The 15,302-nt window shown below is 61.1% G+C and overlaps 3 protein-coding genes across 4 annotated transcripts; all 3 read right to left on the bottom strand.

Moving 5' to 3' along the window:
* Positions 1–499: 499 nt before the first annotated feature.
* SNRPG (small nuclear ribonucleoprotein polypeptide G) lies at positions 500–1,901 on the bottom strand. The gene is made up of 4 exons (XM_038167133.2): positions 1,766–1,901; positions 1,180–1,202; positions 842–966; positions 500–684 (listed from the first exon to the last, which is right to left on the bottom strand). Exons 1-4 carry the CDS (start codon positions 1,795–1,797, stop codon positions 634–636), a joined length of 231 nt encoding a protein of 76 aa, XP_038023061.1. The 5' UTR covers positions 1,798–1,901; the 3' UTR covers positions 500–633.
* Positions 840–4,314, bottom strand: FAM136A (family with sequence similarity 136 member A). The gene is made up of 5 exons (XM_038167132.2): positions 4,155–4,314; positions 3,365–3,505; positions 3,041–3,260; positions 1,180–1,202; positions 840–966 (listed from the first exon to the last, which is right to left on the bottom strand). The coding sequence occupies exons 1-3, from the start codon at positions 4,239–4,241 to the stop codon at positions 3,072–3,074; spliced, it is 417 nt and encodes a 138-aa protein (XP_038023060.1). The 5' UTR covers positions 4,242–4,314; the 3' UTR covers positions 840–966; positions 1,180–1,202; positions 3,041–3,071.
* Positions 4,315–5,986: 1,672 nt separating this feature from the next.
* TGFA (transforming growth factor alpha) lies at positions 5,987–13,594 on the bottom strand. Of its 2 annotated transcripts, none has more exons than XM_072027261.1 (6): positions 13,445–13,594; positions 10,356–10,409; positions 7,510–7,621; positions 6,977–7,126; positions 6,775–6,884; positions 5,987–6,696 (listed from the first exon to the last, which is right to left on the bottom strand). In XM_072027261.1, the coding sequence occupies exons 1-6, from the start codon at positions 13,467–13,469 to the stop codon at positions 6,689–6,691; spliced, it is 459 nt and encodes a 152-aa protein (XP_071883362.1). In that variant the 5' UTR covers positions 13,470–13,594; the 3' UTR covers positions 5,987–6,688. The 2 variants fall into 2 exon arrangements, with proteins under 2 accessions (XP_071883362.1, XP_038023045.1); XM_038167117.2 differs by having other exon boundaries at positions 7,504–7,621; positions 13,445–13,593.
* Positions 13,595–15,302: the final 1,708 nt, after the last annotated feature.

Here is a 15,302-nt window from a genome sequence, read left to right as displayed (position 1 = left end):
AAAAAAGTCCTGTTCACTGAGGACCTGGAAGGGGCATTGACTGGCTCACAAAAACACCCCAAAAAGGCCAGGTTTTGTTTAGGAAGCTCCCAATGTTTCTGCACAGCCCCTGCAGGCCCTGGGCATGCACCCCAAGTGCCTCTGTTGTCCTGGAGCATCAGCACAAGCCGGCCACAGAGCAGACAGAGAGCAAAAAATATACTTAAAAACCTTTATTTAAAACATTTCCTCCTGCCAGGCAGCCCCCTTCAACCCAAGCGCTCTCCGGCACTATCAGCAGAAGGGAATTTACCGTTTTCTTGGCAATCGAGACCCCACGAACAAGGCTCAGCTTTGTTGCCTGTTTTTTAGGGAAGAAAACCAAAAGTAGAGGCATTTTAAAATCATCTTGGAGAGATTTAGCATCCTGAGAGTGTTCCCTGAAGCTTAAAGCTACCGACACACTGCTCTGCTCACAGAAGTCACGTTCTAGCTACACAAAAAGACCAACTCACACGAGTTACTTCAACCATTACAAAATTTATTAAAAAAAAAAAAATAAGTTTACACTCCTGAACGCTTCACTCCAGGTTCAGGGAAAGGGGTTCACAGAACGGGGCAGGTTCGGTCTCGTCACAGCGGGTTTCACTGGCTCTACACTCGCTCCAAAGCTTCCAGCATGATGATGCTGTTCCCTCGTATTACCTGTGAAGAGAAGGCGAGAGCAGTGAGATGACAATGTGGCTTTTTTTGGACGCAGGAGTTGTGGCTTTTTAAAATGTGGCTTTTTTGGACACAATTGATTTAGGTTTGTGCAGCGGTGCAGAGTTTGTCGCCCCCTGCCCACCCCCGCAGCACTCACCACCATGCCGATGTTGTTCTGCTGCCCTCCCTGCGCCATCTCCACGCACTCATCGATGACCAGGTTCATGAAGGGATCGAAGCCCCGCAGAATGCCCTGCACGTGGCGGCCGCCGTTCAGCTTCACTGCAAGAAACGCGTCGGGTGTAAAGGGCAGGCAGCAGCTCTCCCCACAAGGGAACTTCTATGTGTTTTTTTTTTTTAGTTAGTGAGGGGAAATTAGAGCATCACATCGCCATGGGGCCAAAAAAACTCCTTAAAGCAGGAGATGGGATGTGGGTTGGCATTAACAGGGCTCAAGGGGGTGACATGGGGACACAGCGCGGCGCCAGGACTCACATGAGAGCTTCTTGTCCATGAACCTGCAATGAAACGGAAAGGAGGTGAGAGGTGCTGAGGTGTGTGGGGAGGACTGGGGGGAAGGGAGAGGGAATGGGGGGAAGGGGGGAGTCTGAGGGGCAATGGGGAGGGGCCTAGGGGGGAAGGGGGGGGTCTGAGGGGGGGGTACAAGGGAAGGAGGGGGTCTGAGGGGGGAGTATAGGGGAAAGGGGGGGGTTCTGAGGAAAAAGGGGAGTGTGACGGGGGATCTGAGGGGGGAGGCCTAAGGGGGTGGGGTCTGGGGGAATCTGGGCTGGGTCTGAGGAGAAATGGGGGTGGTCTGAGGAGGAATCTGGGGGAAACGGGGGGGGTCTAAGGGGTAAGTTTGGGGGTGGGGGGGGGTCTGAGGAGAAAAGGGGTCTGTGTGTGTGTGGGGGGGGGCACGGCCGCCATGACACCGGGCCGCGGGGCATGCCGGGAGCCCAGCGGGCGGCTCCGTGCCCGCCCCCCCTCAATTATTCCATCCCCCCCCCCGGCCCCGCAGCCCCTCCCGGTGCCTCCCGGTGCCCCCCGTTCCGGCCCGGTCCCGTCCCGGCCCCGCTCTCACTTCTTCAGCTCTGGCGGGTGCGCCTTGCTCATGGCGTCCCCTCAGCGCCGCCGGCCCTCACTCACGCAGCCGCTCGCGCCGCGCTCTGACGTCAGCACGCGGCCCGCCTCAGCCAATCGCGCCCGCCCCCCGAGCCCTCCGCCAATCGCGCTCGCCCCTCGCCGCCCGCCCCGCCCCCCCGCCCTTCGCGCCTTCCCGGCGGCCAATCAGCGGCTGCGGCGGTGGGTGGGGGGGAGGCGCAGGCGCGCGGCGCAGCCCTGCACGTGGCGCCGCGGCACGTGGCGGCACCGCCGGCTGCAAAGAGGGCATTGCACAGCCGCTGCATTGCACCTTACTGCAGCCTGCACTGCACGCACCCTGCATTGCACAGCTGCTGCATTGCACATTATAGCACCTGCTGCATTGCACGTTATTGCTTCCTGCATTGCACCCCTGCTGCATTGCAACCCCGCCGTGTTGCATGTTGTTGCACCCGGCGTTGCGCCCCTGCTGCACTGCGTGCTATTGCACCCTTGCTGCATTGTGCCCTGCTGTTATATCCTTGCACCCGCTGCATTGCATGCCTGCTGCATTGCAAGTTACTGCTTCCACTGCATTGCATTTTAATGCGCCCCTGCATTGCACACAGCTGTACAGCACAGCCACTGCATTGCACAATATTGCACCCACCGCATTGCGCACCTGCCCCATTGTGCACTCCCTGCATTGTGCACCCACTGCAATGCACATTACTGCATCCATTGCGCAGCATGTGCCCTACACAACACACCTACTGCTCTGCACACCTGCTGCATTGAACACCATAGCACCCGTTGCATTGCACATACCCTGCATCGGATGTTATTGCATGCCCCTTGCATTGCACGCTACTGCACCAACTGTATTGCACATCATTGCACTCGCCGTACTGCGCTTTATTGCACCTCCTGCATTGCACACACACACACTGCTGTCCTGCCCCATGCACACACAGTAATGGTCACCCTACCCATGTGCAGGCTGTGCTCAGCACACACACAGGGGCCACGCCTCCATTGCACACACACACACACACAGGGGGCACCTTGCACACATGCAACCATCACCAAATGCACCCACTGTGCACACTGTGGGGGCACACCCTACACCGTACAAAGGCATCACCCGATCCGTTGCACATCTGCACGGCTCCCCCTGCACCCCCTGCACGGCTGCTGCTGCAGGAGCCCCCCCCAGAGGGCTGCAGCCCCCCGAGCACCCCCCGACCCCGCAAGCAGGCCGAGTGTGGCTCCTCGCCTTTAATGAGCGCGCTGCCCCCGGCGCCCCGCTACTGCCGGAGGGCGGCCAGGCTGTCCTTCATCTTCTTGGCCATGGCGGGGATGAGGCGCAGGTGGTCGTCCCCGCAGGCGGCCACGCAGGCGTCGAGCTGGGCGCGCACCCGCGCCTCCGTGCCGCCCGCCTCCAGCGCGTCCTTGGCTTTGTCGTTGCAATGCAGCGTGCAGCGGCTCAGGCGGTCCTGCATGGGGGCAAGGGGACACAGAAGGGGGGGTCAGCAGGCTCAGGGAGCCCCCCACTGCTGCCGTGCACCCTGCTGCGCACTGTGGTTGTGTTGTTTCCCACCTGGAAGCGCTCCAGCTCGCCGGTGACGATGGCTTGTGCCTGGGCCAGGGGTGCGTGGCACCGCTCGATGCATTGCTGCACCTGCTGCATGGAGGCCGTGCTGTTCTCGCAGCACCGGGCGCTGCACCGGAACATGGCTCCCTGCAAAAAGATGGGGTCAGCAAGGTGCAGTCCCCCCCCCCCAGGGAAGCCCCCCACTTTGTGTGAGCGCCTTGCAGCAGGCAGAGCCCACGGTGCTGCTGCGCACGGAGCTGGGTGCAACCTCCTCGGGCATTTGGGGAGGTGGGGAGGTGCACTAGGGGGGGCACAGAGTTTGCAGGGGTGGGGGCACAAAACTTGCAGAGAGCATGATGCGGGGATGCACAAACCTTGCACAGGGTGGGAGGAAATAGCTTACATAGGGCATGCACTTGGGGGACACAAAGGTTGCAGAAGACATGAGCTGCAGAGGGAAGGGGGGGGGGGGCACAAAATTTGCACAGAGCATGCTGGGGGGTTGCACAGCTTTGCACAGGGCATACGTTTGGGGGGGGCACAAAGATTGCAAAGGGCAAGCAATTGGGGGGGCACAAAGGTTGTATAGGGCAGGCACTTGGGGACTCTGGGCTTGGACTGGGAGGCACTGGGCTTGTACTGGGGGGCGCTGGGCGTGCACCAGGCATGCACGGGAGAGCCGAAAAGGCTGCATGGGGGGGGGCGGGGGCAGGAGCTGCACGGGCCGGGGGGGGGGGGGCTTTGCTCGAGCAGGGGTAACTCGGAGAGGGGGGTGCGGGGGGGCCCCTGGGGGTACCTGCATGCCGCGGATGCTGTCCCGCTCCAGCTCCTGCACCGCGCTCTCCACCGCCGCCTGCACCCGGCTCTGAGCCTCCTCCGCCATGCCCGGGCCGGCCCCGGCAGCACCGCCCCCGGGGCGGGGGGAAAAGGGGAAGGGGAGGGAAAAGGGGAGGGGAGGGAGAGGGCGGGGGGAGCCCCGGCACCGCCCTGCAGGGACGGGGAAAGGGGCGGGGAGAGCCCCGGCGGCACCCGCTGTGCAATGCTGCAAGGGTGTGCAAGGGTGTGCAGCGCTGCAAAGGCTTGCAACGCTGCAGCCGCGTGCATCTGCATCATGATGTGCAACGCTGCAACGACATGCAATGCTGTAATGGTGTGCAGTGTTGCAACAGCATGCAGTGCTATAACTGTGTGCGATGCTGCAGCAGTGCACAAAGATGTAATGGCGTGCAATGCTGCAGCAGCGCGCAACATTGCAAATGTGCACAGCGCTGTAACAGCACGCAATGCTGCAAAGCATGCAACATTGCAGCACCTTGCAGCAGTATAACAGCATGCAACACTGCAACAGCACACAGTGCCGTAATGGTGTATAATGCCACATGCTGTGCAATGCCACACCAGTGGGTGATGCTGCACGCTGTGCAGCACTGTAAGGATGTGTGACGCTGTAACGACGTGCAATAGTGCATGTCGTGCAATGCTGCACACTGCGCAATGCTACACTGGTGTGCAAGGCTGCCTGCTGCCCAATGCTGCCCCAGTGCGCTGTGCTGCACGAGATGCAATGCTGCATGCCCATGCAATGCTGTGCTGCTGCATGCCATGCTGCTTTGCACCCCTGTACCACCATGCAGTGCTGCTCTAACAGCTTGCACTGCTGTGCCCCCCCCCCCCCCCCCCATGCAATGTGCACACGCTGATGCAACACCCAGCCCGTGATGCAATGCCCGTACAGCACCACAGAGCAAGGGCTGCTCTCACCCTGCCTGGCTCTCAGTGCTGAGCCTTTACCGAGCCCTTCAACCCCCCCCAGCGCTGCACCGAGCCCCCGCGGCCTCATCCTGCTCCTGGGCCAGTGGCCACAACCCCAGTACGGGGCCACCGCCAGCCCCGGCCCACCCGCGCCCGGAGCCACCGCCGTGACGGCGTGGGGCAAAAATCCGGAGAATGCATGAGCCAGCAGGAGGCTGCGGGAACTGGCGGACACGGTGGAGCATGAGCATGCACGCACAACCCCCTTTACCCCATCCCAAACCCCAAAAATGCAGCCAGGGTCCCGCCGGGCCCCCCCGTTACGTTGCAAGTCCAAGGTGCAAACGTTGCCGTTGTTTCCATCGCTGCAGGGTGGTGACACCGCCTCACTGCCCCTAAAGAGCTGCAAGCAACTTCCTTCGAGGGCTGCCACCCTGGAGCTTAGAGCAAAAAAGAAAAACCCCAAAAGAGACTCAACTCCCCCCCCAGAAACCAAACCGTGAGCACAACACCAGGCACAGTCTTCTGAAAAAAGTGTCCTTTATATCACTTAAATAACTCTAATCCAGGTATATTAGGGGGAGGGGGGGAAGGGAAAAAATAATAACAGGACAGCCGATCACAATAACATATTATAGAAATCAAAATTAATTTAAACCACACAAAATAAATTAAAACATTAAATATTAACTTTCAGTGCAACATATACAGAAGACAGAGTAACCATGACTAAAAAAAAAAAAAATAAAAATAAAAAAACAAAACAAAACAAAACCAAGAAAAAAAAAAAAACAAAAAAGCTTCGGGTCGGTTATGATAAAGACTACGGAAAGGATTAACGAGTCGACGGGAGGTTAGAGCACCGGCTTGAGGAGGTTCCCTAGGATTACGGTTCGGTTTTATTCGTCCTAAAAAGAGCAGATCTGTCCCCAAAGGTCCGTGCGGCGTTGGGGCTTTGGAGGATTGCCGAGCTGAGGGCTCGGCGGCACTTTTTTTTTCCAGCAGGCACGCTCGTAGAAAAATAAACCCAGTGACCCCGCTTTCGGCTGGGTTTGGGTTCTCTTTTTGCCTTTTGGTTAAAAAAGAAGAGAAAAAAAAAAAGAGCATTTGAAGGAAAAAGCAACAACCAGAAACACAAATTAAGCTTTCCAGGGGCCGGTTCCGCAGCAGGCAGGATTTTGGGGTGTTTTCCCCCATTTCCAGCACTCTGGGCTGAAAGCTCTGGCGGTGGGGACGGCAGTGGGAGCTGGATTGTCGAATGGAGCGGGAGGCACTGGGAGGTACTGGGAGGCACTGGGAGCTCCTCCTCTGCCAGCACCCGCTGCGTCGGTTCCCCCGCTGCCGTCACCTTGGGGAGGGGGGACGTGGGCCCTTCGCGGGGCTTGCTGCCATCCCCCACGGTAGGGAGGAAAAAAAAACAGGAAAATAAAAATAAAAAAAGGAAAATAAAAATAAAAAAAAGGAAAATAAGGAAAAAAGAAGAGGAAAGGGGAAAAAAAAAACGGGGAAACTGAAGGAAAGAAGCTGTGTTCATCCCCGGCGCGGCGTCCTGGCTCGGCTGCGGCAGCTCCGGCTGCGTCAGACGACTGCAGGAGAAGAAGAAGGAGGGAGCGGGGTCAGGGGGGGCCCCACCGTGCCCGCCCAACCCTGGTGCCGTCCCGTACCCGTCTCGGCGTGGCAGCAGGACGCGCCGCCCTTCAGGAGCCCGGCCGGCTTCTCCTGGCCGCAGAGGGGTTCCCGGCAGCACCCGCAGCGCTTCCGCAGCCGGCAGCAGCTGCAGGACAAAAGGGAGGCGGTGATTGAGGTTTGGGGTCCTGCGTCGCACCCCAAATGTCCCCGTCGGGAGCTGTGGGGCCCCCTACTCACTGTATGAGCACGCAGACGGCGATGAGCACGACCGAGGCCACCACGGCCACCACCACCAGGGCGGTGATCGTCTGCTTCTTCTGGTTGGCGGCCACCACGGCCAGGAGGTCGGCGTGCTCGCAGCGCGTCCCCACGTACCCCGAGTGGCACCTGCAGCGGGACGAGGACAGCAGTGTCACCCCTGGGGGGCAGGGACGGGTTCAAGTCCCACCCCTTTGGGGAAATTTCAAGCAGAAACTGTGTGTTTGGGGGGGTTTTCCTAGCAAAACCCATGCTGAAGTTAGGGGTGGTGTTGGCACCCCGCAGGACGGGGCACGTGCCACCCCGTGGTGCTGCAGCTGGGATTTTGTCACCCCCCTCCCCATATGGCAGCACCCCCAGATCATCCTGTGGCACCAGCAGGTCCTCGGGATCATCCCTTGGTGGCTCTGCGGCTCCTCATCCTCGCTCCAAAGCCAAATTTGTGCTCAGAGGCACTTCTTGGGGGGCTCAGGACCGTTCTCCCCCCTCTCCGAAGCGGCTCTTACACGCACGCCGGCTTGTCCTCCTGCACGAGGAAGCGGCAGGTCCCGTGGAAGCAGAACTGGCTGTGGGAGTCGGGGCACTCATTGAAGTGGGACCGCACTGCCGCCGCCACCGGCGGACCTGCAGCAGGGAGAAAAAAATAAAAGGATGAAAAATAGAAAAAAAATAATGTATTTTTTGCTATTTCTGCACGGCTGCTGGATGTCTCCGTCCACCAAAATGAGCCCACATCGCTCCTACCCGAGCCCCCCCGTGGGAAATAAGCCTCGCAGGCACTAGAGGAATTTTACTAAAGAGCTTAAAGCTTAAAACGGGGGTGGAGAGAGTTAACCAACAGCCTCAGGTCTGCCCCAGCCCCAAATTTGGGGAGGGAGCAGCGCCGCGCGCCGGGGATGCTGGTTTCCATTACGCCCCGCGCTGGTTTAAATTATCCTCCGCAGCAGAGACGGAAAACAAATATCCTGCTTTCGGATTAGCCCTCGCATAAAAGCACATCCGATCGCTGTCGTTTCAAAGCCACCTCAAGTTCCTGTTGCCGTGAATTTATGGCAGGCCGGGGTAATTAAACCCACGTCTGCCGAATGCTTCCGGGTCCTGCGCGAGCCGCAGCGAGCCGAGACCCCGCACGGGCCCGGGGAGATGCTCGGATCCCCAAGAGGGATCCCATGGCAGCATCCTCAGGTAGCCAGGAGCTGGGATTTGGTTTTGTTTTTGGAAAAAGGCTGCTGGCTTCACGATGGCATCGCTGAAACCCAGCGCGGGCAGCGGTTGAAGTCCCCGACTGCTCTGGGATGTTTCCTCTGTGAGATGAAAGCTGCAGCGCATCGAGCCCCTTGCCACAAAAACCCCATCCTCGGGGGTGGGTTTATCTAGGAGAGCCCGGTCTCTCCCTGCTCATGACTTCACCCTCCCCAGCCCTACAAAAAAAAACAACAGCCCTTTGGGGGGATTTTCATGCCTTAAGGGAGTTCATCCCAAGTTTTTGCAGCAAAGCCACGGGTTGCACTCTCAGGAAGAGGTGCCCAAGCGGCACAGCCGGATGGGGATGAGATGTGCCAGCCCCTGAGCATCCTGCACACACCACTCCATCCTCCAAAACCCCAAATTATCAGGGGAAAAAAAGCCTTGTTCACCCCCTGCACCGCATCCCAGGGGGAAAAACATCTCGCAGGGACCTGGAACAGCACCGGTAGGGACGGCTCGGAGGCGCTCAGCACCCGCGGGGGCACCGCGTCCTCCTGGCCCTCCTGGCTCGCATTAAGCAGCCGCCGGCGCTCGCAGCTGCCGGCCACATTGCAGCCACGGCGCGGGCAGCACCACCGAGCCCTGGCCCAGGTCCCAGTGCCCCAGCTCCGGCCGTTTTCGGGTTCGTGGGGCTCAGCTTCAACTCCTGCCCCATCAATGCCCGGCCAGATGCTCGCTCTGGTGCTTGGGGAGCCGCTTTCCTTCGCCACGTGCCGGTGAGCGAGGCTGACCCATCCCTTTTCCCAGCCCGGAGAGGTTTCAGATCCCTGCCAGGAGCCGTGGCTGCTTTTTAACCCGGTGCTGGAGGAAACGGGCCGCTCGTGGTCCTGCCGAGGCTGCTTCGCTTTGAGCAGCCACAAACCACGAAACGCCGCGGCAGCCGGCTCCATCCCCACGGCAAAACCGCCTCGTGCTGCTTCTGCCCCAACCTGAGCTGGAGAAACAGCAGCGAGGAGAAACAGAGGGGAAGGCTCCCGGCTCCCCATTGTGCTGCTTTTATGAATGAAGCGATTTATCGGGCTCGAAGGGCTCGGTGCCGCCGTGAGCCAGCGTCAGGCACCGGCCCTGAGGGAGCTGCGGGGTGGCTGGCGAGCAGCTTCCCACCTTGGGGGCGAGGGGAAGCAATTCCTCTCCCCAGAGCTTCCCAAATCGCAGCCCCTGCAGCCTCAGTGCCCAAATTGCCCCGCTCCCGGCCGAATCTGCCACAAAGCCGCAGCAGGACCAGGTTTCCCCACGTGGCAAGCGTCTGCTCTCTAGGATGCGCCCCCCACAAGGAGGGCGTTTTGGAAATCACCACTGCAGAGCCCTTTTGCCTCGCTCCCCGGGGTCTGGCACTGCTTTTCCCTCGGGTGTGAGGCTGCAAACCCAGCACCAAGCACGGAGCAGCTCTTGCATTGCTCCCCCCTGCCGAACACCACCCGGTTTGGGACGCCGAGCTGGGTGCAGGGCTGCTGCTCCGGCACAACTCTCGTTTTACAAACCAGGGGAAATAAAACAGGCAGCACTCGGCTCTGCTCCTGCACCCTGGGCATCGCCCCAGCGGCATTTCACGCTCCAGCTGGTTTCTGATGGAGCAGCCGGGCTCACGCCGCACCTCCAGAGGCTTAGGGCAAGGTGCTGCCCCAGAACCTGGCTGCCCGCGACCTCAGCAAAACCTTTCTCCTTCCAGCCAGCACCAGGACATCGCTTATCCTCGAAGCTTTCTGTTGGGATAGCTGCAGGGAACAGGCCTGGTCCTGAACGGAGAAAACCGCCCCGAATTCGCCCTGTGTGGCCGTGCCCTGCAGCCCTGAGCTCTCCGCTCCTGCCTCTGCGGCACTGGCACCGCAGCGCCCGCAGCAAGGTGAGGGAAACCAAGCAGGAAACCTCCAAATCACCGACGTGCTCCCGTCCCGACGAGGAGGAAGGGGAAACCTGACCGCAAGCACCGCGTTGCCTTGCCCCTGGCGCTGACACATCGCAAGCCCCGATGCTCGCCAGGGCTCCTGCGCCCACCCGGAGCCCGCGTGGCTCTGCAGGAAGCTGTCGTGGGCTGGGTTAAAGCAGATAAACCACAGCTGGGTTTTCTTTGTCGCTTTTCCAGTGGCATTATTGCGAGTAACAAACTCACCGCTCAGGGCCGACGTCGTGTTCTCCAGGGCATGGCACACGGCTACCAGCACGCCTGCGGAGAGAGGGCAGAGAGGGGTCAGAGGAGCTGTCCCAACCCAGCTGAGACCAAAAATTCTTTTGGCTTCAGAAAACAAGTAAAAAATTCCCCTAAAAACCCTAAAAAGGATCCCAAGATAAGCAGGACAGGGTGTGCTGTGCTGTCACAGCACCTGCAGGACACCTGCTCGCCCCAGCTCCAGCCTGGGCAACCACGGGGCCGTGGCTGCGAGCCCAAGTGGCCCAGCATCTCCTCAGCCCTTCTCCAACCACCCCCGGCCTATTGGTGCCAAAATCTCTGCTCACAGACACACAGCCCCCAAATTGTCTCTTTTTGCAGGGAAAAGAGTTTGGGAAGCCCCACCAGCTCCGAGGGTTTAAGCGGGTGGCTCGGCCCCGGGGTGTGAAGCCAGCCGAGAGCAGCAGAGCCTCCCACAACCTCTGCCCGCAGACCCCTCTTTGACCCAATTACTCGCACGGCTTTAATTAAATCACGCAGAAAGCTTCAGCTGAAGGCAACGAGCACGAGACAACACCAGGAGGCTTGCTCCCGCGGCTCACCAAACCGAGCCAACAACCGCTCCGTTTATTTTTCGGGGCGGTTTTCCCCATTTTGGCTTCTCCCCACCAGCCCCGGTCGCACCTTGCCCCACGGCACTGCAGCCCCTGCCTGCCCCCGGTGTTTTCTTCCCAGGGAAGCGACATTTGGGGCCGTGCCCTGCCTCCTCCCAGCTTTTTTTTTTTTTCCCCCCCTTGCACAGAGCTGACCCGGGTTACGCCAGGGCTGGCAGCGGGAGATGCTCGGCCGGCGCAATGTCCTCCCTGCCCCTCTCCCCTCCTTCGCGCGAGCCGAGGAAACTCCGGGCGTTATTTTGGGAAATGGCTCATCCCTGTGTCATAGGGCGGTCGCATCATCCCCTCCTGCTTTCTTGTTTGGCCAGCCCGGGAGCCCGCGCTCGGCCCCGGGGGCTCCGGCGGTGACGCCCCCGCCGCTCTCCACCGATGGGCACAGCGCCCGCCCGCGCTCGAGCCGTTTGGGCCAGCCGAGCCCAGCCAAAAAAGCAGCCCAGCTCACCCCGTGAGCTCACCCCGGCCTTATTTGCTGCTCCACCTCCCCTTTGCGTCACCTCTCACTCTCCGCTTGGCAAGGGTTTCGTGGTTCTGATGCCAGTCGAGGGCCGCTCCTCTCCCCCCATGAGTCCCCCAAGGGCTGGGGCCGAGCTCTGCGGGGACACGGGGCAGCCCCCCAGCACGGCGCGTCCCTGCCCTTATCCCACCCCCAATCCCAAACCCCTGTGAGCAGGATGGAGACGCTTTCCCCAAAACCCAACCGCCCCAGCCCTACGCCACCTTTCCGAGTGGGATCTTCACGCCTGCTCTCAGCCCCATTACCCCGGCCGTCGTCAAACATTCCCCATCTTTGTGCCACCCATCAAGTTTGGGAAGGTCTCAACAGCAGCATCAAGGAGCGCAGATCTCCCCAAAACTCACCTTCCTGGTACAGGACGCCCGATGCTCAAGACACAGGTTTGCCAATGGACCCAGTCCCACCTCGTGCCCGGCTTTGCCCCCATCGTGGTCCCAACCACCACCACCACCCCTCCAGGCGTCCCCATCCATCCCAGCCCCATTTCCAGCAGCTCAGGACCGGTAACTCTGCTCCTGGAGCTCCCGCTCAGTGCCGTGGGTTGTTCCCTGCCTCAAGTTTTCCCTCCTAATCAGCTTTGCTCATGTTTTCCCCTCGGCTTTGGAGATTAGCCCTCTGCAGCCGCCAGGTGCGTATATATGGAGCGGGAGAAGGGCGAGGGGGAGGAGGCTCCAGTTTCCCTCGTTATTTTAAGCGAAGGCTCCAATCTATTGTTTGGATAAGGTTGAGAAAAGCGCTCCTACCAGGACGCGGCGGCGGCTGGGCACCGCAGAGACTTAAACAAAACCGGGCTCGAGGCCGACAGAAGCCAGACGGCCCCGGGAGCGCCACCGCCGAGGGAAGCCAAGAGCTGGCTGCGAGGGGAAACCCGCGGCTCAGCCCCAATGTGGGCAACCACCAGGGCCGGGGAGGAGCTCAAAAACCCCACAGGTAGCAAAGCAGTGGGAGCAGCAGGGACCTGGGTGTCCCCAAATCGAGGGATCGAGGCTGGGGCTGCCGGGACAGCGGAGTTTTGGGGTGGGTGCTCGCAGGAGGGATGCTCCGTGCAGAGCTGGAGCCCTTTGGGATAGGAACCGGGGGTCTGGGGGTCTCTGGAGGGAGTGGGATGGGAGCTGAGCAGGGAGATGGGGGGAGCACAAAGTGGGGTTGAGACCCGCAGTGGTCCCGAATCCGAGCGGCGCTCGCCTCGTGCCGCGTCCCCCCCAACCCAAGCACAACCATGGGTCCCCCCGTGGCTTATCCCAAACAACTCGCAACCCTTTTCCCTCCGGGATATCAAAGCGAGAGGGATGCAGCCCAGCAAACAACCCCCTGGAGCAGGTCCCCACCGTCCTCCCCATCCTGCGGGGCTCCCCGAGCATCGCGAGCGGCACCTGCGCCTCCGCCGGCTCCGGCCTTTTTCTCATCGCAGGGTGCCCCCAGCGAAGGAGCACCGGGTTTTTTTAATTGCAAAGCAGGCTCCGGCTAATTAAGCCTAGCCTGGAAGAAATTAAAAGCACTTAGCGGGCTCCTTCGCCGTCGAGGCCGTCGGTGCAGCCGAGCTCCCAGAGGCGAGGAGGAGCGGTTCAGGAAAATACCTCGGGGAAGGAGGGCAGCCAAAAATTTGGGGGAATTGGGGAAGAGGAGCGATGCTGAGAGCTGCTTCGGCTGCTGGTGCCTCCGGGTGATGCTCGGGGGGCTCCCCGCTTCGTGCTTGAACCCTGGAGGGTCCCAAACCCCCCTCAGGGGAACGGGGAGCCTCAGGGAGGGGGGGTCCAAAGTGGCTCCAGCCCCGCGGTCCCACGGAGCCCCCCACCCCAAAAAGCTCCGCAAAGCCGGCCCCGAGCGTGCCTCAACCCCGCTCCCGGCCCTGTCCCGTGTCCCCCCCCCCCCGACCTTCCCCCCCCAGCACCATCAGCACGTACCCAGGGCCAGCGCTGCCGCCGGCATGGTGGAGCTGGAGGTGGCGGTGGCCGTGGCGAGCGCCCAGAGCGCGGCGGGGCCGAGGGGCCGGGCTCGGAGCCGGCGGAAATGGGCGCGGACTCCGCCGCCAGCCACTGCGGGCCCCGAGGCCCCGGCCCCGGGGCGGAGCCGCCCGGCCCCCCGCTGCCCTCAGGCCCGGGGAGCTGCCTGGAGCTGCCCCCTTTGCTGGGCTCAGTCACCTCAGTCCTGTGTTTTTTTGGTGTTTTTTGGTGGTTTTGGGGGTTCCTCCACACCCTCACGCGGGGTGATCCCCTCACAGTGACCCCCACACCCCGTCCCCGGGGGCTGCCCCAAACACGCTCGCCCCTCACTCCCCCATTTTGGGGTCGCCTTTTGAAGGCTCCCCCTGACTTCGCCTCAGCGAATTCCCCCCGCACACACACACACACGGGGGTCCCCAAACCCTCTCGCTTTTTGGCAGTGGGTTTGCTCGTAGGAGGCGAAGGGCCGGGAGGAAGGCAGCAACCGGCCCTTCCCTCGGCGTGCAGCGAGCCGCCGGATTGCTTCACTAACCACAAGCGCATTCCTTCAGCTGCTGCTGGCCAAGAGCCTACGCCCCTTCCTCTCCGATGCAGATCTCACCTTGGTGATCCAAGCCTTTGTCATCCCGAAATCAATAGGGCCGCGCCGCAGCCGAGGCCACCTGGGAGCCCGGGGCAGGGCAGGCAGCGGGGCTGGGAAGGCGGCATGGGGCCCCCCATGATGGCAAACGGGGCGGTGGCGAGCGCGTCTGCCTTGGGGAATTGTCCCCAAGGGCCTGCGATGGGCCACGTCCAACCCTCGTGCTTCACTTGGGTGGCTCCTGGGACGGGGGCTGGCCTCGAGGCATGGGGACGAGTGTGGTGGCATGAGGGGTTGAGCGTGGTAGCACAAGGGGATGAGGGTGGTGGCACAGAGGGGACCCCCCATGTGGGGCCGGTGCCGCAGGGACACCCCGCGGCCATGCCCGAGCCAAGGCAGTGTCTCCGCGGCAGCCTCACAGCGCACGGGAGCTGCTCCCAAGCCTGTGGTTTGAGCCGAGCCGAAACTTCCAGGCGTTCCCAGGTGATACCATCTTCTTTTAGCATTTGAAAGCGGCTCTGTGCAGACGAGGGGCTGGGAAATCGCTGCTCCACACGTTTCCAGTCCCTGAACGCCTAGCGCCGAGTTTTAAGCCCAGGCGTTTCAGCGCAGCAGACACCACCTAGCTCCTAAAATCCCGCTTTTTTGACCCACAGGGCCAACACTGTGGGCTGCACAGCCTGGGTGGGCTTTGTCCATCCTCATGCTCCCACCTGAAGCGGTTTAGCTCCAGCACGCCCTGCTGGGGATGGTCCCCCTGAACGTGGCAGCGATGGGAAGTGGCCAGCACCGGGACACCACTCGTGGGCAGATGTAGCCGCTGGGAAAAACAAGAAATAAGCAGCTGCTGAGATCTGGGGTGGCTGCGGGGCCGGGCAGAGCTTCCTGCCATCCCACTAGGGTCACCGAAACCTCCTCCAGCAGCAGGTGATTCAGGTCCTGGCCACCAGCTGGAAGCACCCGAAGGAAAACCAAACTGCGCCGACCCCAGCTGCAGCCCAGCAGAGGCCAAGCCACCCTGTTTCCCTCCATGCTTGCCTTTCTCCCCTCCCACGTGCTGATAGCCGTGATCTTTATTTGTAAATAGATGCTTCCTCGTTTGCAATATTCCTCCCACTCCTGGTGTGAATCACTTGTGGAAGCAATTGCTGCCTCCGCAAAAACTGGAATTGTGGCAATTCGGAGTGAATCAGGGCAGGGTAACAAAGCTGCCGGGGTAGGGGCGGAGGAGGAGAGCTC

Source organism: Anas platyrhynchos, chromosome 23, assembly GCF_047663525.1.
Source record: "Anas platyrhynchos isolate ZD024472 breed Pekin duck chromosome 23, IASCAAS_PekinDuck_T2T, whole genome shotgun sequence".
NCBI classification, from domain to species: Eukaryota; Metazoa; Chordata; class Aves; order Anseriformes; family Anatidae; genus Anas; species Anas platyrhynchos.
Note: the sequence above shows the minus strand (reverse complement) of the source record. Positions and strands in the feature narration are given on the sequence as shown.